The sequence below is a fragment of the Sinocyclocheilus rhinocerous genome, unplaced genomic scaffold, assembly GCF_001515625.1.
Source record: "Sinocyclocheilus rhinocerous isolate Xijiao unplaced genomic scaffold, SAMN03320098_v1.1 scaffold115, whole genome shotgun sequence".
Taxonomy (NCBI): Eukaryota; Metazoa; Chordata; class Actinopteri; order Cypriniformes; family Cyprinidae; genus Sinocyclocheilus; species Sinocyclocheilus rhinocerous.
In genome coordinates, this window is record NW_015650001.1 from 2819684 (window position 1) to 2844584 (window position 24901).

Consider the following 24901-nt stretch of genomic DNA (forward strand, 5'->3'; position numbering starts at 1 on the left):
CGGACAGAGCTGGTCACATCAGCTGATGATGAAGAGTGGCCTGAGCTTCCACCCTGGCCTGAGCCCGAGTTAGAACTGAGAAGGGGTATGGAGACTTTAAAGTTATCAAAACCCAGCACAACTACCTACCAACGAGAGGTACCGAGGTACTCCAAGGCCTCCAAGTCTCACCCTGCACAAGCATATCTGCCTTCTCAGTATTATTCTCAAAGTCCAGATGTGCTACCTCCGCCTCCAACACCTGAAGACCTCAGAAAGTTGTTATCCTCAACTGCACGGCCCTCGTATCGGCAAACTTCACAGGCCCAAATTCCAGTTTCTTCTCTCCTACATGGAGCCATGGGAGCCATGCCGAGTCGTCTAGCACCTGCAGTTAAGGTAGAATCCAATATACCACATTTAACCCATACCTCCCATACCTCGTATGTGTATAGAGGGCCTACCCCAACTATTCCCAAGTTCATTAGTCCAGATCCAAGCGAGTTTGCCAGACTTCGAATTGCTTTAGAGAATCTGCTTCCTCTAGATGGTACTGAACTCTTTAAATATCAAATACTGGTGGACCATTTAAAGTTGGAAGAAGCTAAGCTGATTGCAGATGCCTTTCTGAACTCGCCTACCCCATTTACTGACACCATGTTGGCCCTCCATGAGAAGTTTGGTCAGCCCCACCAACTAGCATTGAGAAAAATTGCCAGTGTTCTGGAAGCCCCTGATGTAAGGCGTGGGGATACTGTTGCATTCCAGAAGTTTGCTCTTCAGGTACAGTCATTGGTGGGTTTGTTGAAGACTTTAGGACCTGAAGGTGACATTGAACTGAATTGTGGGTCACATGTTGCACGCCTTTTGAGCAAACTTCCTTCTGAACAGCGAGCTGAGTTCCGCCGTCACATGTTCCGGCAATCCGGAACTGTACCTACACTGCATGATCTCTCAAACTGGCTCCGCTACGAAGCCTGGTGCCATGACTTTGATGTAGAGATTGCCTCACGAGGAGTTCAAGACCGACAGACTTCTAGATCTGTTCAACGTAAAAATACTGTAGCCATTCTTCATGGGGTTGGAGAGGCTCACAATCTAACTTCCCTGTCCCCTCAGAAGGGTACTACTCAACAGACCAAGCCAGTTGAGGTGAAACGGTTCTGTCCCTTCTGTGATAGTACAGAGCATTATTTGAGTCAATGCAAAGCATTTGCTAAATTTACCACTGATCAGGCCAAAGACTGGATTCGAGATAATAATCGCTGTTGGCGCTGTGCCAGGACTCATCATGCTGCTCAGTGTGACCTGAAAAGGCCCTGCAACCTGTGTCAAGGTAAGCATCTTCGCCCTCTGCACAAAGTAAATGTCAGATCTTACCAAGAGGATACCGTCAGTGCCGAGAAAAGTTGCCTTACCAGTTCCTCTCCAGACAGATTTTACCTGAACAAACCTGTTGTTGGGAACCGTGTCATGCTCAAGGTAGTACCTGTGCATGTTCATTATGAAGACCGTACTTTAGAAACATTTGCACTTCTGGATGACGGCTCTGAGAGAACCATCTTGCTCCCAACTGCTGCCAAAGCCCTGGGCATACGAGGTACACCTGAAGATCTCCCTTTGCACACTGTGCGACAAGATATTGAAGTTCTTCATGGGTCCTCTATCTCCTTTCAAGTATCCTCAACCCACAAGCCTCAAATCCTTTACAAGATTGAACATGCCTTCACTGCAGATCGCCTCAATCTGTCACGACAGTCTTATCCTGTGGATCAACTGCAGAAGAAGTATAGACACTTACGTAATCTTCCCATCCTGCCTGTGAGAGATGCTCAGCCTCTTCTTCTGATTGGGTCAGATCAACCACATCTCATTACACCAATCGAGCCTATCAGATTAGGTTCTCCAGGTGGACCTGCTGCTGTCCTCACACGCCTGGGATGGACCCTCCAGGGCCCAGCATCATTCATGGGGTGGCCTGCATCCTCCCAACAATGCCTGCTGACATCGGTCCTTCCACCTCAAGATGAGCTCTTCAAGAATGTCCAAAGACTCTGGCAGATAGATGCTGTTCCACACAGGGATGAGAAAGAGGTGACTCGATCTAAACAAGATCAGGAGGCTTTAAAGTTACTCGAAACCAAGACCATCCGCATAGAAGTGAACGGCATTCGTCGACTGGCAACGCCCTTACTACGGCAGAAGGATATGCCTCAGTTGCATGCCCCTAAGGAGTCAGTCATGCCCAATCTGCGCAGTATTGAGAAACGTTTGTTGAAGGATCCAGTGAAAGCAGAGACCTATAGAGCAGAGATGGAGAAGCTCATGCAGACAGGAGCTGTCCAGGAAGTAAGTAGGGAGACAACAGACTCTGACGAATGTTGGTATATACCACACCACATTGTCAGTCATAATGGGAAATCTCGTGTTGTTTTCAACTGTTCCCACCAATATCATGGGCAAAGTCTCAACCAGTATCTGTTGCCTGGCCCTACACTTGGCGCATCATTGCTAGGTGTACTTATCAAATTTAGGGAGCATTCAGTTGCAGTAAGTGGTGACATCAAGGCGATGTTCCATCAGGTCCGCCTCCTTTCTGAAGATCGTTCCTTACTGCGGTTCCTTTGGCGTGATCTGAAAGTGGATGAACCCCCTAAAGTCTTTGAATGGCAGGTGTTACCATTTGGTACTACATGTAGTCCATGCTGTGCCACTTATGCTCTGCAGCGCCATGTGACGGAGCATAGCATGACTAGTGAGTCCATCAGGTTCTCAGTGGACAAATGTTTTTATGTGGACAACTGCCTTCAGAGTCTGAGCACCCCTGAGGCAGCCAGGTACTTGGTCGATGGATTGAGAGAGATGCTTTCCAAAGCTGGATTTGAGATACGACAATGGGCCAGCAATGTTCCCAGCGTTCTGAGTCACTTACCAACAGAAGCTCAAGCTGAGAGTTTGGAACTTTGGTTAGCTCAAGACAAGTCGGATGTACCAGAGTCAACCTTAGGCTTAAGCTGGAACTGTCAGACTGATACCCTAGCGTACAAGCACCGACCTGTTGTATATGAAACTCCCACCCTCAGGAACATCTACAAGGTCCTAGCCACTCAATATGACCCTCTCGGACTTCTTTTGCCCTACACCACTCGAGCCAAGGTCATAATTAGACAACTATGGAATAAGCAGCGGGGTTGGGATGATCCAAACTTACCACCTGAACTCTTGCAGTCCTGGCGCGTCTGGGAGAATGAACTTCAGTACCTGCCAAGCATCACCCTCCCTAGGACTTATGTCCCTCCTGAGGTAGAGAAGGATGGTGCCATACATGAAGTCCACATATTTTCAGATGCTTCCGAACAGGCATATGGAGCTGTGGCATACATGAGGACCACTGACAAAGGAGGCCAAGTGTACTTGAAGACCTCAGAAAGTTGTTATCCTCAACTGCACGGCCCTCGTATTGGAAAACTTCACAGGCCCAAATTCCAGTTTCTTCTCCCCTACATGGAGCCATGCCAGCTCAGTCGAATCGTGTAGCACCTGCAGTTAAGGTAGAATCCAATATACCCCATTTAACCCACACCTCAGGGTCAGAGTATGTGTATAGAGGGCCTACCCCAACTATCCCCAAGTTCAGCAGGCCAGATCCAAGCGAGTTTGCCAGACTTCGAATTGCTTTAGAGAATCTGCTTCCTCCAGATGGTACTGAACTCTTTAAATATCAAATACTGGTGGACCATTTAAAGTTGGAAGAAGCTAAGCTGATTGCAGATGCCTTTCTGAACTCGCCTACCCCATTTACTGACACCATGTTGGCCCTCCATGAGAAGTTTGGTCAGCCCCACCAACTAGCATTGAGAAAAATTGCCAGTGTTCTGGAAGCCCCTGATGTAAGGCGTGGGGATACTGTTGCATTCCAGAAGTTTGCTCTTCAGGTACAGTCATTGGTGGGTTTGTTGAAGACTTTAGGACCTGAAGGTGACATTGAACTGAATTGTGGGTCCTCCAAGATTCAGCTACCGGGCCAGTGATGCCAAGAACAGACCTGACAGATGACCCCACAGAACTAAGGAAGTCTGCCTTCTGCGGAGCCACGGCAGTACCACCCCAATTCATTATCTCTGATTCTCCGAATCATGAGACCTGGCAAGAACTCCTGGATGCCACTGCCAAGGAAATTGCGCTGAACTCTACCTCTGATTCCTTTCCAAATGCAGATGATTATCGTCAAGCTGAAATCCGTATTCTCAAGCAAGTACAGCAGGAGTCTTTCCCCGGTGACTATCAACATTTGGAGAAAGGGAAACCAGTGTCTTCTGACAGTAACCTTCTTACCTTAGCTCCTGAACTGGACAGATGTAGTGGTTTAATCCGGGTGGGAGGTCGATTGAGGAAAGCTGAGTCTATAGAAGAATGTACCTTACACCCCATTGTATTGGACGCTCATCATCCAATCACCCGGCTACTGATTAAGCATTATGATTGCAAGCTGCATCACCCAGGACCTGAGCGGGTCTTTGCTGAAATGCGGCGCTATTATTGGATCATCCGTGGCCGTGAAGCCATTTGTCGGCACCAGCATGGGTGTCCAGAGTGTCGGCGTTGGAGGGCACAGCCAACTATTCCTAAGATGGCAGACTTGCCTGTTAACTTAGATAAAAATATTATAAAACTTTTTATTTGGCTATTTGCCAATGCAACATACCTCATGTTAATGTAGTTTAACTTTATGTACTAAAATAACTCAAATTAAAGCTGAAATAAAAATTTATAAAAACTGACATATAAAAAGAAATTCTAAAATGAACACAAATCGTTCATTTTTCATTTTCAAAAAATTAAAAATATAAATGTTGGTGGAGGTGGTGACGTAATTAATGACAGAATTTTCATTTTTGGGTGAAATGCATAGGTAAACTGGTGGTGGACGAGGAGATCCCCCTGACAATGTAAAGCGCTTTGAGTGCCCAGAAAAGCGCTATATAAATGTAATGAATTATTATTATTTATTATTATTAAATGTAAATTCTGGTTCAAAATATGAATAAAAACTATAATAGAATCTCAATGATAAATGGCATCTACTGTAAGCAGCCTGTAAACCTCCAAATTATGTTTTAGAATTTACAAAATTTAATCAAAGAAACATTATGATGTAAGATATATTTATTATTTTTATATCACTAAACAAAGTGACATTTGATCATATGGCTCCTTGCTCAGACAGTCAGATGTTCTTGCTTTCACTAAAGCTCAAGATGCTGGAAAACAAGATCATCAAGTTTCATAATGTAGCTTGAGTGCTGATGCCATTAAGGACACAGATAAATTAGTAGATTTTATAATATCAATGAATTCCTTGTATATGTTGATCAGGTCAGAGAAGTCACACTTCTTTTCAGTATGAAGGGCATCTGCAGAGATGCAGTCACAGATGCAGTCGCAGTGGTATCACTCCTGTCTGATGCAGCAGTGGATTCTGATATGATGGAGCAGGATGTGGTTAGTTGAGTCAGCTGTCGGGTATTTGCATGATCGCCCCGAGAAAGTCTGGCATTAGTTTCATGTGTTTAAACTGCAGGACTTTGTAGCCACAGTGTGTTGTCATGTCTGACATGGAGAACAAAGGCATTTTTTCTGTTTGGGATTCTTCTGTCCCTCTTGCTCCCCATATTTACACCAGTCTATCTGGCCCATCCTCTTCAAAGGCCTTGAGTTCTAAGGCTCTGGGAGGACTATTTCTAATGTTGCATCTTCTCTTTATGGTTATCACGTGTGCCTGGTCCATGCCTCCCGCTCTGCCGCCCCCGATCCTCAGCTTTCACACGGCCTGTTTGGGAACTCCTGCAGTAGAGCAGCCATGCATGTTCTTTTTGATCCCACTGAACAAACAAATACATGAAACAGTATGGATATGAACATTTAAAGACAAGACGCCAATGAGGATGGGAGATTCCACTCAAAAGAGCCCTTTTTTTCTCTAAACAGACATGCCTCCCTGCTGCTGAGGAACTTGGGCCATCAGTGCTGCTGTGCAAAATGTGTCTTCCATCCAGAAACAATACAAACATCTGGCTCACAGAAGCAGAGCTCCATCCTCATTTCTATGTGGCTATATACTGTATTTTGCATTAAAGGCCTGATCCTGTAAGAGGAGTGAGGTCCTCATTTACATTATGATACCCATGTAAACAACTTTCCACCAAAGTACCCAAGTCAGTTACTCTGGGGCCATATTTGTAACTACCCAGGAAACTATTTCTAGTCATTCAAGTGCAGTTCCTGTCTGTTAGAATGGGGGAAGACTGTTGGTCAAGGTTATTCTTGAATAACATATTTCAAATCAGAAAAAATTCTATAAGCAATGGTAAAATTTACAGGCTAGTCCACTTAATACTCATTCTAGAGCCGGGTTGTCCAAACCTGTTCCTGGAGGGCCACTGTCCTGCAAGGTTTAGATCCAACCCCAAATAAACACATCTGAATCAGCTAATCAAGGTCTTCAGACTCACTAGAAACTTCCTGGAAAGTGTTGGAGCTAGTTGGAGCTAAACTTTGCAGGACAAAACTTTGCTGGTCCTCCAAGAGCAGGATTGGACACCCTTGTTCTAGAGTAAAGTAACCTGCAATTGGTTGTTTGGACAAAGACAAACACATTTCCACACTTTTAAGCGACTGTAGTTGTACCCTATTTGATCTGATTCTGAAATTGTGACATTTTTTCACATTTCCATTAGATGAGCAAAGACTGCAATCAAAGCGATTGCCATTGGCCTATCATAGATCAAGTAGATAATCAAAGATTTCTGCACAACCAGTGACAGCAAGGGGAGCTGCAAAAATTCCCAAACACTTCAGTCTCCTGTCTTACATGTTTGACGTCCGGTCAAACATATTGCCCCGACCTGAATCACACCATTGGTCAATGTTGAGCCACTCAAACAAAAGCAATATTGAAAACACCACACAACCACAGTTTATATTGAAAATCAACCTATAAATGACTTAAAGGGATAGTTCACCCAAAAATGAAAATTCTGTCATTAATTACTCGCCATCATGTCGTTCCAAACCCATAAGACCTTCGTTCATCTTCGGAACAGAAATTAAGATATTTTTTATGAAATTCGAGAGCTTTTGGACCCTCCCATAGACAGCAACGCAACTACCACGTTCAATGCCCAGAATACTGAATACGTTCAATGCTTTTTGTGTGCAAAGAAAACAAAAATAACGACGTTATTCAACAATTTCTTCTCTTCCAGTCAGTCTCCACCATCATTCACGAGAGTACTACAACGTCACTTTCAAACCACTGCAAATTCTTTTTTTCCACTGCGAATTCTGTGTTTGGGGACTTTACGCCCTTACAAGGAATTTCAGATTGGATTTCGCCTATGAAAATTTGCAAAACAATAATAAATGTCACCTTTAATTACAGTTGCCGTACATTATTTAAAGCTCAGTAGTTGCGTAATGTAAAGTTCTGTCTGGTCTGTCTTAGACTGGGAGGGTTTGTGTGTTTAATTTGTATATTGGGGTGGGGGACAGCAGTGTTCAGTGAGAGACCGAGAGATGCAGGTGTTTCCTTTGTGGGCCCACTTACAGTGGGCCTTGCTGGATGTCTCACAGTGAGCAAATATCACAAAACAAACTTTACAGGGAGAGGAATGTGAGACTGAAGTGTAATGATGCTCAGCTCCCTGGCACAATAGTGCCGTCCACTCAGTAGTTCCCAGACTCTAAAGTACACTGGATACAGTATCCCACAGTGCTCCACAGCACCGTCTCTAAACTCACATACTGCTCCCACTGCCATCAAACTCTCAACACACTAGAGAAATGGACGATTCTGCAACTGAGAAGTCGTCGTTTCTTTATTTTCAGCTGGGAATCTGGTTGCATGTTGAGCGAGATGGGGAAGGTATTAAACAATCTTGTTCCATCCAAACTGTGGGTTTAGTGGAGCGTGACTCCTAGAGGGAGTGGGGCAGATTGCAGGTTTTTCTAACAGAATCCAGCCACCATTCTGAACGACTTCCAAACATTAGCGATAACATGAAACAGACCCAGACTCAAATCTCAATCACGTTTATGCCAAAGCTCCAAGCTCTCAAAATTTTTGTAGAGCAGTTCGTCCATCTGCTTCATTCCATTGGGGAAATCTTAGTTGATTACTTCCACGCATATAACCACCATCCTACACTTTCTTGGAAAAGTATGAACAAATGAAAAAGTTTGATGCAAGACAAACAAGGTGAAATAGGATCCGACACCACACAGAAGGAAATTTGAGATTTGAACTGTGTTTTTTGCTTGTCTAATGTGGAACGAGTGTTAAAGTGTGAGTTACTAGAGATTGACCATGGCTGAGGGGGCGTAAGCTGGGATAGCGTTTCTGGAGTGCCTTTGGACGTGTCTGAGCTGCATTGTCCCATCTTTCCTCGCTTCATTGCTTCTGCTGTCTATAGGGGTTGGCTCCAGGCCCCTTGAGGTCAGGGGTCACGACCAGTAATTCAATTATATCCAGCCTAAGAAGGGTCTTAAATGTTGTTTTTCACAGATTTAGTACTTATATCTATGTGACTCCAGTAGTATGTAAAATTACAGTAGTGTTTCACAGTAAGTTTCATAATAAGTAAATATATCAGTTTGTGGTATTATGTTTTAAAAAGCTGTGAAACTCCAGACCGCCGGAGTCTTTCTCATGGTGTGGTAAATATTCCTGTGGTCTTGAGTCAATGTGGGAGGATATATATACTGACTGATGAACACTAAAGGGAGTTCCCGCAAATTATAGTTTATTTTACAGCTAATAATTTAGCCAAGACTCCTATCCCAAGTGTGCTGCTTTCAGTAAATAAAGACGCGGGACAATATGAGAACTGCAGAGACGGTAGGAACACAAGGTTGATGCTCAAAGGATGTTCATGGCGAGTGCAGACAGCCAGTATAAACCACAATGAATCATGTTGCAGAATTTAGTACATATTGTGCAAACATGAGATCAGTAACATAATGTTTTAATAGACTTTAACCAAAGCACTTCACTGGTTCATTCAGAGTTTAATTGGATAGATTGGAAAAGTAATCATATGATATACTAAAAATAGTATTTGTAGTGTTTGAGTTGGTTCATGGTTTTGTTTTTCTGACCTCTTTTGGAAGCCCCCTGCGTAGGGGAAGACTAAGAGGGATGTAATGTGACAAACTCATGAGAGAGTGATACCCTTGTGAAAAAGAAGAACACTTTAGTATACAATAATATAATTAAGTGTGAACTGAATGTAATGTTTTAGACACATAACTGCATGTTAACTGCAATTAAATGAAAATGTATTATAATTTAAATTTAGATTAAACACAACTGGCTAAAATTTAGAGTGATTTTTTTGACCAACTTAAAGGGTTAGTTCACCCAAAAATGAAAATTCTGTCATTAATTACTCTCCCTCGTTTTGAAGTTCTAAACTAACGCGCTGTCTTCGCTGTATCTAACACACACACGCTCAAGGCTGATTTATACTCGACGCGGATACAGGGCCAGCTGTATCGATACTCGTATCGTCAAATCTCTGTGATGATACATCGTCGTATCGATATTTTGAACACAGCACTACTAAATACTCATGAGTACTTTTAAATAGGCTACTTTTGTATTCTTACTCAAGTAGTTTTTTTGGACAAGTACTTTTACTCTACTCGCACTACATTTTTTGGAAGGTAATGGTACTTTTACTTGAGTATATTTTTTCAGTACTCTTTCCACCACTGGCACACGCTCGCGTCATGATACTGTCGTGGACGCGCGTCCACAAGTGACGCAGTAGAGACGAAAATGTGGAATAAAGTCGTTATTTTTGTTTTCTTTGCGCAAAAAAAGTATTCTCGTAGCTTCGTAACTTTACAGTTGAACCACTGATGTCACACGGACTACTTTGTCGATCATCTTGGTACTTTTCTGGACCTTGAACGTGGTAGTTACCTTGCTGTCTATGGGAGGGTCAGAGAGCCCTCAGATTTCATCAAAAATATCTTAAATTGTGTTCCGAAGATGAACGAAGGTCTTACGGGTTTCGAACAACACGAGGGTGAGTAATTAATGACATAATTTTCATTTTTGGGTGAACTAACCCTTTAAGTGGGATAGTTCACAGAAAAAATGAAAATTCTGTCATCATTTACTCACCCTCATGTTGTTCCAAACCTCTATGAATTTCTTTCTTCTGCTGGACACAAAAGAAGATATTTTGAAGGTCCCCATTGACTTCCATAGTATAATTTCCCCCATACTATGGAAGTCAGTGGGACCAGAATCTGTTTGGTAACCCACATTCTTTAAAATATCTCCTTTTGTGTTCAGCAGAAGAAAAAAATTCATACAGGTTTGGGTGAACTATTCTTTTAGTCCAAAGTGCTAGGTACACACATAAATGTGTTTATGGGGTGAGTAGGTTCACTCATCAAGCATTCTAAGTAATTTGCAACTCACATAAATCTTGAATTCATTCAGCAGTTATTTGAGGTGATGCTGGAAAGCTGCCTCCACTGGATAAGTCCCCCAGACGAAGCATTTTGGGGGGATGTGCCAGACGGCCGCACCCAGTCCCAGACAGGTGTAGGTGACATAGCTACAGGTAGATCTGTGAGAGCAGCACTTGGCGAAGCGTACAGGTGAATAAAACAGACAGGTAGCACCGCCTTGGGTTTCACAGCCTCTGATGAATGTGATTTGTAGACTTGGCTCAGGTTTGGCTCTTGGCGGATATACAGAGCATCAGCATGTTGCTTCTGGACTAGCTCCGGATATCCAACATGGCGTCCAGCCACCTGCCCCAGGCCCCTTCATGATGCTGGGGGAGGAACATTCCCTAGACCTCAGGAGATCTCAGTAGAGAAGGGCCTATTTTGTAAAGGATTTGTTAAACAGGGATTATTTTGGGCATGTTTTTTTCAGTTCCTATCCTACTACTTATGCTCTTGTAAACGCATTGACTTTGTGACCATTTAAGGTTATTTGTAGGCATAATAGCCTAATTTCCCATGCAATATTTCAAAAATTGGTATTCCTACGTACTGTACTTCACTGAATATTTCAGTTGGTTTGAAATATTATTGGTTTAATGTCATAAATGTTGATGCATCTTTAATTAGCATTTCCTTAAGAAGTAACATGACGGTCTGTGTCTGGGATGCTTTGTTTTGAGAGCATTCAAGAACATGTTCGCTATGAGCTGGGTATCTTGAGAATGTGCTGAAAGAATTCTCACTCAGAGGAGGCATTTCTCCTCCTGTCCTCAGATCATTAGGCCACTGTTATTACTGTCATCTGAATTTCTCTGAGGTCAGAGGGCAGATATTTAACAGCGCACTGATTTACCCATTCCCTCTAGAATTTCATTCAAATTATTTGGTAAACAAGTTATACTGTCACTTTGAGCACAAGGTATTATCTTAACTATTAGTGGGTTGACATGACGTTTCAAATTGTGATACTGCAACTTGAAACACTATACATCATCTAAAAGTATTGTAAGCAACATTTTTATAATTGTATTATTTTTATGTGTACAGTTTTTAATGTATTAAATGAGAAACTACATGGAATATTTAATTTTGAAATTCATATGTCACATTGCAGGATTTTAAAATAATAGACAAGTACAAAAAGCTAAAATGTGATTATTTTCTAACATTTTTAAAGAAGAAAACGGTGTTGCACAGTACTGTTCAAAAGTTTGGGGTCGGTTAGACTTTGTAATGCTTTTGAAAAGAGTCTATTATGCTCACCAAGTCTACATTTGTTTGATAAAAAATACAGTAAAAACAGTAATATTGTGAAATATTATTACAATTTAAAATAACTGTTTTCTATTTGAATATATTTTTAAATGTAATTTATTCCTGTGATGCAAAGCTGAATTTTCAGCATCATTACTCCAGTCTTCAGTGTCACATGATCCTTCATGATGAGAAATCATTCTAATATGCTGATCTGCTACTCAAGAAGCATTATTATTATTATCAGTGTTGAAAAAAATTGTGATGCTTAATAATATGTTTTTTTGGAATGTTTTGATACTAAAAAAAGCATTAGTTTCTTTCAAAAAAGAAACCTCACCCTTTTGAACGGTTGTGTACATATATATTTCAAAGGCATTGTCAGGGGCAATTCCTTGTTTTGTTAGACTTCACAATTGACTGGTTTTGGATTAGACAGCAGTCAGAATTATGGTTTTGGTTGAGATGTCTGTGATAATTGGGCCTATTCTGACGCAGATTACATGGCTGCTCAGTGCTCAGACATATAAACACCACTGACTTACTGACCTCTTTTTTTCATGCACTTATGTGTATGCGTCTACAATTGTATGTGTACATACAATACACTCTCTCAAGTGGCTGTATTTTTCCAATCATTCATATCCCACTTAGTTACACAGACAGATTTACTGAACTGTCAAATACATTTCACCTCAGACTGATGGACTTAAACCAATGAACATTAACAGATGTGGCTGAGTTGGGTGGCGCGTTTATGCGTGTTTGTGAGACAATGGGCAGTGAGCCGAAAACTTACTTACAAGGTCTGTGTAATGAAATATATGGCACAACATATTGACACAACCCTGTCTGAAGTACCGTAAAATGAGTACCTGATGTTTTCCATTGTGTTTGAGTCTCGGTCAGATTTTAGCACTGCCTTTTTACTAGTCTGTTGCCATGCTTTGAGCCATCCCAATATAAAGGCATCTGCTAAACAAATAAATAATGATATAAAATGGAATACTTTTTTTCAGGCAGGTAGTTGGTTGGCATGGACAAACCCTTCCCACATGTTTAATTAACAGAGGAGAGAAAGGAGGGCCATGGAAACAGGAGGGCAATTTAAATTTAGGATCCTTGTTTCAGCTGACACACATGCCAAAGGTTGCGGTTAGTCAAAAGAAACCCCCCGCTTAGCTTCATTAGATTAACTTGTGCAATTAGAGAATCATTAAAACTGTAATTCAATAAAACATCAACAGCAGTTATTTCTAAATGCTATAAAGTGTTTTCTTACAACTTTCCTGTAAATACATTTCAAGTGAAACATTAGATAGTGGAAGTCGTGGAGACATTTTTAAAAGAGGCGCTGACAGGTGTCACCTGTCAGGTATGTGTTTAACTATCTCAGGCTAGACTGTGTGTCATAGCTCTATCCCATAATGACACCCCATCCATAACCAGCTGTGGCCTTGATTTGAACGTGACTGCATCTTGAAGCTTCCAAGTAGATCGACACACTTTGAGTTGGCTGCAAATCAGCAAACTAACGGCAGCCAAACTCTCAGCTTGTTGTTCGATCTTGCCGTGGCCCAAAGGGGATTGGCTTAGTGAATAATACAGCTGCAGGGCCATCAGGCTCTAGTCTTGTGCTTTACATTCCTCATAGTGTTCCTAACTAGTATCATTTCGATACATGCAACATCGAATAGACTTTCCAGAACTTTTTTTGCCAAGCACCACAGTTCTTTAGCCCAATCATACTCTTTTCAATACTTAATAGTATTGAATGTGCACTTGTATTGTACTTCAGATTTTAAATATATATTTTTTAGAAAACTGTACTTGCAGATAATCGAATATTAATGAAATAAAAGACTGTTTAAGTGTACTTACAGAGAATATACTTTCATGACTATGTATGTAAGACTTAATTGCACTTTGCAATATTGTCAAATTCAAAATTTTTAAAGGTTTACTTTAACATACATTTTAAATTATTGTTTTAATCTTTTGGCATGATTTTAATAGTCAGCACATATTTTGATGTTTTTATTAACATATTGAAGCACATCTAAAGTGCTTTATAGTCGTAATATATTTTAAATGTACTAAATTGTCACTTCATCATTACAAAGGTGTGATTACAGTACATACATATTATGTACAAATATGACACAGATTGCAGTAATAATGAATGACATTAAAGTACTGTACACTGCAGTACACTTTAACCATAATTCAATGGCAACAGGTAATTATGAAATTACATGTACACATGTACTTAAGTCCTACTTAAGTGGTTAAAAAAGCACTCTTAAGTTCAGCTAATTGCATTTAAAATAAATGTAAACTTTAACACATTTTGAATTATTTGCAGTTAAGTCCCTGAAAACATTACATTCAGTTTGCACTTAAGTATATTCGATTAAAAAGTACATTATTTCCATAATAAGTACTCTTTCAAGTTTCTTTTATTGGATTTGTCACCATGTCAAATTAACAGATATCAATTCAGATTTTATGAAATTAACATTCTGCACTGTTAATACCCAAATAAACACCTCCATCAAACAAGTGCCTTAAACTAAGATACTTTTTTTTTTTTTTTTTTTTTGAAGTAGTCTGTTCATGGCAGCCTGCAAATGAAACTTAAAATGTTTTCTCTTTTGCCTACAGCTAATCTGATCGATGTATTACGAGTACTGGAGCTGTCTGAAGACATGGAGGGAGTGTCAGTGGAGGCCGGCCTGTGCACCGAAAGAAAGGACACATCAGAAACAGACATGGCTTACAGGATCGACAAAAAGATTCAACTCAGTGCCCCAACTAAACAGTTCTTTCCAGGTATGGACTCTTTGAAACGTATTTTCACAACCCTACAAGCATTTGAGGCCATAGGATTTTTCTGAAGCGCAAATTCTACAGGCATTGTGTTAAATGTGAACAATGCTTTGCTGTTTTCTTTATAGATTCTGCTTTCCCTGAGAACTTCTCTCTGATGACCACGGTCAAGGCTAAGAAGAACTCTCAATTCTTCCTGGTGTCTTTGTATGATGAGCAGGGAGTCCAACAGCTGGGGCTGGAGCTTGGCCGATCGCCTGTATTCCTCTATGAAGACCACCAAGGCCAGCCAGCTCCAGATCTCTACCCCATTTTTAAGAAAATCAATCTGGCTGACGGGAAGTGAGTGTTTTAATGCATTCCTAGTAGCCCTGAAGTGCTCTGAAGTTTTCTTTGTTTGTAACCGATAATATTTGACATTCACAACCCATTTTACTTCTATAATCTGATGTATTTCATAGTGAAACATGATTTCTATTGAGACTAAATGTGATATTGCCTGATAAATGCCTGAATAGCTAATATAGCTAACAGTATATTGGTTATTGGTAAACATTAAGGCAATGTGGCCTTGGTGATGTCAGTGGAAGAGGAAAATCGTTCTAGAGGAAGAGAATGTCATTACATTTTCATGAATTTTTCACAGTAAGACCAGGAACACGGATGAATAAATTTAAACAGGAATCAGAAATAATCAAAGAAAAGTGAAAAAGTGGTTAGCTGTATGTATTAAATGGAGACTGAGTGAGTACCACATATTCAAAGACCCCGTATTTTTACAACGGGTATTAATATTCATCATGCGTGGTCAGATTTGATGTGATCTGCTGAGATAAATTTGCAAATTTGACCAGATAAGAATGTGTCTGTGATGCATATTCATGAATAAACGGTCATTCTTTGTTGTTCAAGATACATCAGAACATACTAGTGTTTGCAGTACAGACACAGTGATCTTAAAACTACCTCTGAATATGGCTTGAGTAATCTGATCACAAAATATTTTGGACTGTGTTTAGACTAATATTTATTTATCTTTAATCAGATCAGCTGAGATTGTTGTTACTAGGTGTAAACAGAGACAAGTAGAAACCTTTTTTTGTCAGATAGTGTTGGTAATATTAGTATTCACAATATTATGCACTGTGAATCATGCCTTGCATTCATTAACACATTATTACTAGTAGACGTATTCCAACATGCATAATTGTTGGAGGACGAGAGCTATTTTAAAATGTGGCTCTTGAAGAATAAAAATACATTTTTCAACTCCTGATCTGGCTATGGTACCACAGCATCACAGTGTCCATTTATAGAATGTTCTTTCACATTTAAGCGACCCATAATCCACCTCTAATAGCCATGCTCCTGGAAGAGCAGTAAATATCACTTTTACCCCTGGGTTAGTTCTGTGATAAAGCTCTGCTGTTGTTGACACTGATTAACCTTGCTGTCATCCCTTCTCAGATGGCATCGGATAGCCTACAGCGTGGAGGGCAAGTCTGTTACGCTCTACCTGGACTGTAAGAAGGAACAGACGCTGGAATTGATGCGTGGAGACAGCCCTGCGGTCAGCACGGACGGAGTCGTTGTTTTTGGGACACGGCTGCTAGATGAGGAAGTATTTGAGGTATGAAATGGAATACAAGAAAATGTATTACACAAATAGTCCAATTAGGGCAGGTTAAGGTTTTCTTAAGGCAAGACACCACAGGTGAGGACTGTAAAATGAAACTAATAGATACCAATGTATTTCCTCATTTGATTACTCACAGTACATTAAGACTGTCAATGTTTTTAGGAATGAAATGGTTCATAAGTCAGTTGAATGTTATGTGAACAAACGCCTCTGTAAAAAAACTTCAAAATATAGATAGGAATAAAACAGCATTTAAAGATATTAAAGGTATTGAACTTGAACTCTATAAATGAAAACAGATGAAGTAGATAAATAGAATAAATAGATAAAATTATAACAAATTGTCTTTCCACTATTCTGAATGAAGACATGCTATGGAAGCAAAATAGACCAAAATATCAAAATAGACCAAAGCATGGCCTGTAGTGTCTTGCCTTAAAGGGTTAGTTCACCCAAAAATGAAAATTCTGTCATTAATTACTCACCCTCGTGTTGTTCCAAACCCGTAAGACCTTCGTTCATCTTTGGAACACAATTTAAGATATTTTTGATGAAATCTGAGGGCTCTCTGACCCTCCCATAGACAGCAAGGTAACTACCACGTTCAAGGTATTCCACGCCGGATCTGGGTTAGTGCCGCCACACGCTCACGTCGTGAACGCGCGTCCACAAGTGACACAGTAGAGACGAAAATGTGGAATAAAGTCGTTATTTTTGTTTTCTTTGCGCAAAAAAGTATTCTCGTAGCTTCGTAACTTTACAGTTGAACCACTGATGTCACACGGACTACTTTGTCGATCATCTTGGGGTGAGTAATTAATGACAGAATTTTCATTTTTGGGTGAACTAACCCTTTAAACATAGTTCAAAATGTCCCAAGTTCACATCATTTATGTACTTCCAAGTGACAGTAAAAGACAAAAAATCTCACAAAGAAATGTCTGTCAGAACCATAATGCTTCTGTAGATTTTACTTTTGTAATATTTATAATTTTTATTTCAAATAATGATTCTTAATACCTTATTCTTATTATACAGTCAATACAATACAATTATACAAATATACAGTCAAACCAAAAATTCAGACACCAGAAATAGTTTTTGATATTTTTTTACTGGTGTGTGCAGGACACTATAGTTCACTTATGTAAGTGAGGATAGCAAAATAAAGTAAACTGTGACATATCATACCCAAACATTCTTCATACAGTGGACTACTAGTAAAATTGAAAAAAATTTGGGATCAAAAATTATTCGGACACTTTGACCTGACCATGTTTTTCTTAAGTGTTTTTTCTTTAATTGCCAATGCGAACTTTTTACACCACAGACTGCACAAAGTTAAGCATTGCTTGGTAATACATAATAAATACATAATATAATGATGTAACATATTTTGCAATGTAAGTAATTTGTATTTATTTATTTGCATATTTATTTTTGGCATTATGAATATCGTTTGTGGTTGGGCTGGGATGAAATATGACTCAGACATGTTCTGTACAGGTTTTGTGAGCCTAATAGGCTTTATTGTGCTTATTAACGAACTCTCTGTGCTGTAGTTTCATATTCCCCCAACCCTCTTCTCTTCAACTTCTTTATAAATGCTGCAGTATATGCTCATCGTACTCCCCCGTGACTCTCAAACAAACAGCAAACAAGATATTTCTCTAGAGAGGTGACAGGGAATCTCAGATCAGCTTAATTTGCGTTCATACAAAATTCATATATATTTTTATGCCACTGCTTTGCTTTAATGGAATACGCAGTGGCAGTCTGTTTGTTTTATGTTTAATTGAACAGTTTGAAATAGAGTGGATCAGAGGCAGTTGTCTGGGCTGCTAAAGTTGGGGTCTTGTCTCCACAAAGAGGGATAAACAGGTGCTGTTCAGGCTTGTTTCCACTTCTAGAGAATACCTGAGAGTACCACCCTGCTCACCTGTAAATTAGTGCTGTCCGAATGAGCACACCTCTTACTCTTTGTACTTTGTCTATTTTTGGAGCTATCTCAAATATTTAATTAAAAAAATAAAACCTGTTGTTGAAGAGTGTTTATTTCCAAAGCCTTTTAATGAGAATGTTCATTGTGTTTCAGTTCTGGTTTTTCCAAACATCAACACACCTTAAAGGGATAGTTTGGGATTTTATGTTTTACTCACCCTCACTTCAAACTAGTATGACTTTCTTTACATCAGGGGTGCCCAACCCTGGTCCTGGAGATCTACCTTCCTGCAGAGTTCAGTTCCAACCCGGATCAAACACACCTGTCTGTAATTATCAAGTGCTCCTTCAGACCCTAATTAGTTGGTTCAGGTGTGTTTGATCAGGGTTGGAGCTAAACTCTGCAGGAAGGTAGATCTCCAGGACCAGGGTTGGGCACCCCTGCTTTACATCATACACCACTGTTTTTCAATATAATGAAAGTGACAAAATGACACAACAAAAATGTCTAAGTCTTGAAGTCGTGCTACAACAGAAACTGGAGTTGTTATTTAATGAGAAAGAGCTAACAATGTCAGATTTCTTCCAAAACTAATAAAATTTTGGGCGATCCTGTTCTCAAAACTTGAATGATTAATTCATGAATCAGATCCCATTCAATCATTGATTCAATCCAGTTGAAGTGGTTAACAGCTAGTGGTTAACGGTGGAAGATAAACAGTGTGTATGGAACTAAATTTAAGACTGTTTTACACCAAAAGCTGGTAGTTTGGAACTGCTTTTTATTTTTATATTTTTATGGTGCTTTTGTGTCATTAAATGGAAAAATGTCTAGCACGTTATTCAAGATGAATCTTTCTGCGTACCACAGAAGAAAGAAAGTCAAACAGGTTTGGAAAGGCATAAGGGTAAGAAATTGATGACAAAATTGACATTTTTGGAAGAACTATTCCACTACGCTGGCTTCTTGTCCATTATCAGCACTGCAAAGAGCCAAAGGGCATCTTTTCAAAAATGTGGAATTTTCTTGAGCTCCAACATTTGATACATTTTGGGTATTTGGTTTCATTGTGCAGCGTGTTTGGGTTCATATCTGCCTATGTGACTCTTTTGGTGTTTATACTATATAACATTCAGATGAAAAAGTTGATAAGTTTGAACATGCACTGAAACGCCATGACTAATCTCTTGTTTCTTGTGCTTGATGGTTCTGGCTAGATGTAGATTAGAGTTGAAGTCCCATCACTGCTCTTGGCTGTATCCTCATTCTTAAGTGTGCTGGACTTCTGGCACGAGGAGGGGTTGCACTGCAAAGCATCCCCAGAACGTCAACTAACATTCTGGCCAGTGTGGTTTTATATATTGTAAGCCACAGAAATACTCAGAGGGAATGCTATTGTCAGTCTAATGGACATTTAAGGGTCCTCTATCTGCTTCCACCACAAAAAAAAACAGATGTCTCTTTAGGTCCAATGTAGCACACGCCACATGTCCTCCAGCCGCCCACTGCAATAACTTTACCTCCCCAACTCCACCCATCCAATACCGCTGTTTGCCATTAGCTGTTTTGGCCGAAACGCCACCCAGAGACACAAAAAAACCCATCCCATTCCATTCCATATGTCCCAAAATCCAGCCCAAAACAGTGTCCCATTGTTAACAAATCCTGTTAAGAGCAAGAAACTATCTGTGGAGCTCCCTTCAATATGATTGTGTCTAAAACCTTAAAAATTCTGTCTTTTCAGGCAAAGAGTCATCAGGGTGCGTCCCAATCCCAACATTTACGTGACATCCTGTCTACTAAGATGTCTCCATCTGGTCGATTTTTAATGGCAGCATAGATATTTCATTCACTGTTTGTAATATCCCACAATCTGGTGGTTAATAAAAAAATAACATCTTTACCCTAGTGAAAAATAAATATGCTAAAATGTATTTGAAATACATTTATTTGTACTGTTGGTATACAAAACTGGTATACTTAAAGTCTGCTAAATTGGAACAACTAATTTTGTGCTTAATGCACTTTAATTGTGCAGATGTAGTGCTGAGGTCCAACTAAAGATATACTGAAATATATTTGATGGTGCTAAAGTGGAACTATTGCAAGTATACTTCAGGAACACTTAACATATATTGCATTTAAAGAGCGATATTATTCAAAAATCATACAATCCTCATCAATAGTGATATTAAAAAACATTTTAGTCTTAATATTAAGAAATGTGCATTGTGCACAAGTAGTACTCCAAATAATGTTTAATTATAATTTAAAGTCTTGAGCAATATGTCAGTTAATATGTTAATAGATTTGAACTATACTTAGTATGAAATAAATGTATTTTAAATATGTGACCCTGGAGCACAAAACCAGTCATAAGTAGCACGGGTATATTTGTAACAATACCTAACAATACATTGTATGGGTCAAAATTATCGATTTTTCTTTTATGCCAAAAATCATTAGGATATTAAGTAAAGATCATGTTCCATGAAGATATTTTGTAAATTTCCTACTGTAAATATATCACTTACTTAATTTTTGATTAGTAATATGCATTGCTAAGAACTTCATTTGGACAACTTGAAAGGCGATTTTCTCCGTATTTAGATTTTTTTGCACCCTCAGATTCCAGATTATCAAATAGTTGTATCTCGGCCAAATATTGTCCTTTTGTCCTAACAAACCATACATCAATGAAAAGCTTATTTATTCAGCTTTCAGATGATGCATACATCTCAATTTCGAGAAATTGACCCTTATGACTGGTTTTGTGCTCCAGGGTCACAAATAACCATTGCAACATAGTTTTGGTTCATTATAGATCGCCAGTGTTAAACTAAAGTGTAAACTAAGCAATACATTCACCTCAAAAAGTTTTGTCTTGTTTTTCAGTAAAAATATCTAAAGTTTCTTGATATACGTTTACTTGAGATGCAAAATGACCTAAGTCTTATTTTATGAGAAAATTATCAAAATTAAGGTAATTGGAGTCAGAAAAAAATACTTGTTTTCACTTTTGAATTGTTTATTTTTCTGACCTCATTGAAAGATATGCTTGATAACTTTGATTAGTATCTCAGAATACAAGACTTCTCGTGTTATTTTCCATCTCAAGTAAATGCATCTTGATTTTAGATCTTAGATATTTGTACTAGAAATACAAAAATACTGAGTAAAAAAAGTCACCTTTTCCAGTGAAATGGTTCATAGATAGTGTAATATTTATGCATTTGTTCTAAAATGGCATTTTTTACTCAGAATTGCCATAAATTCAACCAAAAAGTTAATATAGACTGGAAAAAATGACTTATCATTATCTACAAAAAAATATTTATTTTGTTGTTAGTTTTCAGAGGTACTCTGAAAAAGCTAACATGTTTGGTTCTCTATTCAAATTCACAGCTTCAGAAACTGTAAAAAGTCACTTAACAACATTGTCTTTCATGCAGGCCTCAAATATCACAGTTTTGGTTAATTTTGATCTTCAGTGTTAGTAAACTAAGCAATATATTCACCTCAAATAGTGTATATTTGTCTTGTTTTTCAGTACAAATATCTACATTTTCTACATACCTTTACCTGAGATGCAAAATGACACAAGTCTCATTTTCGGAGAAATGTATCGAAATTAAGTTTGGTTAAGGTCATTGGAGTCAGAAAAACAAATGTGTTTTCACTTTTGAATTAAGTTTATTTTTCTGACCCCATTGGTAGATGTTTTTTTGATAACTTTGATCAATTTCTCAGAAAACAAGACTTCTCGTGTTATTTTGCATCTCAAGTAAATTAAATATTTGTCTGCATTGCTAAGAACTTCATTTGGACAACGTTAAAGGCTATTTTCTTAATATTTTGATTTTTTTTTTTGCACCCTCAGATTCCAGATTTTCAAATAGTTGTATCTCGACCAAATAGTGTCCTATCCTAACAAACCATACATCAATGGAAGCTTATTTATTCTTATTTATTCTTCTTCTTCTTCTTTTTATTTTATTAATTTTTATCAATTTAATATTCATTAGGTAAATTTTTTTCCAAATTGATGATTCGGTTCCTACCAGGAAACAATATTTTAGTGATTAAATATTCACTTTAATGACTAAAATATTCACAAGCTAACCAGACATGACATGATGATGGTGGCTTGAAGACAGTTTCCTTAAATAAATGTGTCAAGTCATTGACAGTCTGGGCAGCAAGGCCTTTAGTTTAGTTTAGTGCGGCATATCATCTCTATTTGTGCCATGATTAAGAGTCTGTACCATGTCTTGTGCTTTAAAAGAAAAGAAAAAAATCTCATCCTCCTTTGTTCTGCTTTTCAGAACCGTGATGATGAATGATGACTAATTCCCCTCATTTGTCTTTCTCTCGGGGTCCACTCCCCACGCATTCTAATGCTTCCAATAGAGCTGCATCTGTGGCATTGGGTCAGTGTGACCTGGGTGAGGCTGGTACTGGGGGATGTGTAAGTTCGACCCAATCTGAGGCCAGTTCCCAGGCCTTGGATTGAGGGGGAATCCAGAGGGTTTATATTCCGGTCCAAATCTCTCAGCGTGGGAGAGCTGCTCGGGAGCCTGGGGACTATGGTCAGGGCTAATGTGTCTATTGCTTCCAGATTCTTACAAATTGCTAAAGAGCTGAGGAAGTCTTTCTGAACTAGAGAACTGAACTAGAACACACACACAAAACAAACAGCAGATTATCCACATCTGCTTTAGTTATTTCTAGGATTTTTTTTTTGTCAGTTGTTTGAGTTTCTGCTTAGAAGATGCCGATAAGATCCATAATATCCAGTTCATGTCTGTTCCACTGATACTAAATGGTTGGTTAAAAGCATGCAGAAACAAAACTGTGTCAACAGGCTTGTTGAGTCCTTGAGTTGTCAAGCATGAGGCTCTAATTTCAGCCGACAGATAGAGAGAAGAGAACACTCGTGGGATCAGTGGAGTGTAATTAGTTGGCTAGGTATACTGATTTATTTTCTTTTTAAGATCCAACATATGTCAGATTAGTGTGAGAAATGTTGTGGTTTGGCTGTACTCTACTGCTGAATGAGTTTGTGTGGTATCTTGGGTATTGCCAGTTTTTGACCTCTTGTTCTTCCTCCCACTGATGTACTGGCAAGACCCCAGCGATGAGTCAAAGATTCTCCATTGGCCTTATGATGAAAGGTCTCTTTATTGTGAATATATATGTGCTCTGTGCTAATGTCTGAAAATAAGGCTAAGTCTAAATAATTTAATGGAATTATGGCTGCCTTTCAGTAGGGGGCGTTCTCTCCTATGGTATTGCATCTTGATTTCAAATATGCAATAGGTCTTAAAGATATTTTCAGTTAAGTATTCAGTATGGATTTGAGCATTTCTTAACATTTATAATGTATTTATCACATAGCAACCTCATGCGTACGGGTGTTTGTGTGTATGTGTGTACAGTAAATCAGCTATTTTACATACATTTTGTTATTTACATATATCTGTCCAGATTTTAGAGATCCATTTTATACCAAGCATCCTATGATATACAATCTTTAATATAATTATTTGAAAATGTAGTATAGATGCTGCTTGCGAAACATTTTATTCTATCAGAATACATTTTTGAAGCTACTTTTGCAGCCAGATTGTAATTTTTATTTAAAGGAATTAGTGGATTAAGAGGATAAAGTGATTTCATATTATTTGCTTTATAAAGAGATATCGAGAATAAAAAATAAATAAATAGAGATAGAACTATATATATATTTTTTAAAATATTGCATTTGATCTACTTGCAAATAATATTTTTATTTTAAAACATGCACATAATCACTCTTAATCACGTACTTAATATGTTAAAAATGACTCCATAGTCACATTCAGTTATGAATTACACATAATAACATGATAATCACATGAATGATGTAGGCTATTTTCCATTCAAAAAAGCAAAATTTGACAAAAATACATCATGTTACTGGATATATTCTGTTTTACCTTGCACTCTTTCACCATTAAAACATAAGCATTGTGTTGGAATTGATGAGAGTGCTGTGCTGTCCACTTCAGTGTCTATTGTGGTTATAGTACTAACCCCTTGGTTAGGGCCTGATTTCAATCTTGGGTGCAACATACTCAGAGATGTGTAGTGATTTTAAAAACGTGCATACTATTCGCTGGGACTAGCACTACATTGCTGCCCATTACAATGCCTTAATTTCTCAGTGGGCTGATGCTGGCACAAGTTTAGTAACAGGGACTGCGGTCAAATACATAGTCTTTTGGCTGAAATGGCAGCTCTGTAATAGCAATATAGGAGACAGAGTGAATTTATGAACAATTTATTTGTTTTTCCTGTAGCATAAACTCTTATTTGCAGTGTGCTTCCAAAATGCCTAATGCGATATGCAAATAAAATACATTCCACAAGTTTTACCCCAATTTCATCAGTGTTACACAAGTTGTTTTTCATCTTAAATTACTTTTCTGCTTTACATCAGCATGTCCTCCTGTTATACAGTGTTAAACGGGGTTTTATTTCTCTTTGATCACTGGAATTTCACCAGTACCGTGAATATTACCGAATCAATGCGAGTGTTATATGTGTGTTACAGGGCGAGATCCAGCAGCTCTTGCTCGTGGATGATCCTCAGGCTGCGGCTGACTACTGCCAAGATTACATTCCTGATTGTGACAGCCCTTTGCCCTACAGTACCCAGAGTCTGGCTCCTGAAGAGGTTAGTGATTTCT

General features: G+C 38.8%; 1 protein-coding gene across 2 annotated transcripts in view; it reads left to right on the top strand.

The window, feature by feature from the left end:
• Nucleotides 1–24901, top strand: part of LOC107711265 (collagen alpha-1(XI) chain-like) — a 70372-nt gene that overhangs the window by 2385 nt on the left and 43086 nt on the right. For both annotated transcript variants that reach the window (XM_016516229.1, XM_016516230.1), the window contains exons 2-5: nt 14425–14592; nt 14718–14931; nt 16057–16219; nt 24766–24888. In XM_016516229.1, coding sequence (XP_016371715.1) covers nt 14425–14592; nt 14718–14931; nt 16057–16219; nt 24766–24888 — 668 coding nt within the window. The remainder of the gene's footprint in view (nt 1–14424; nt 14593–14717; nt 14932–16056; nt 16220–24765; nt 24889–24901) is intronic.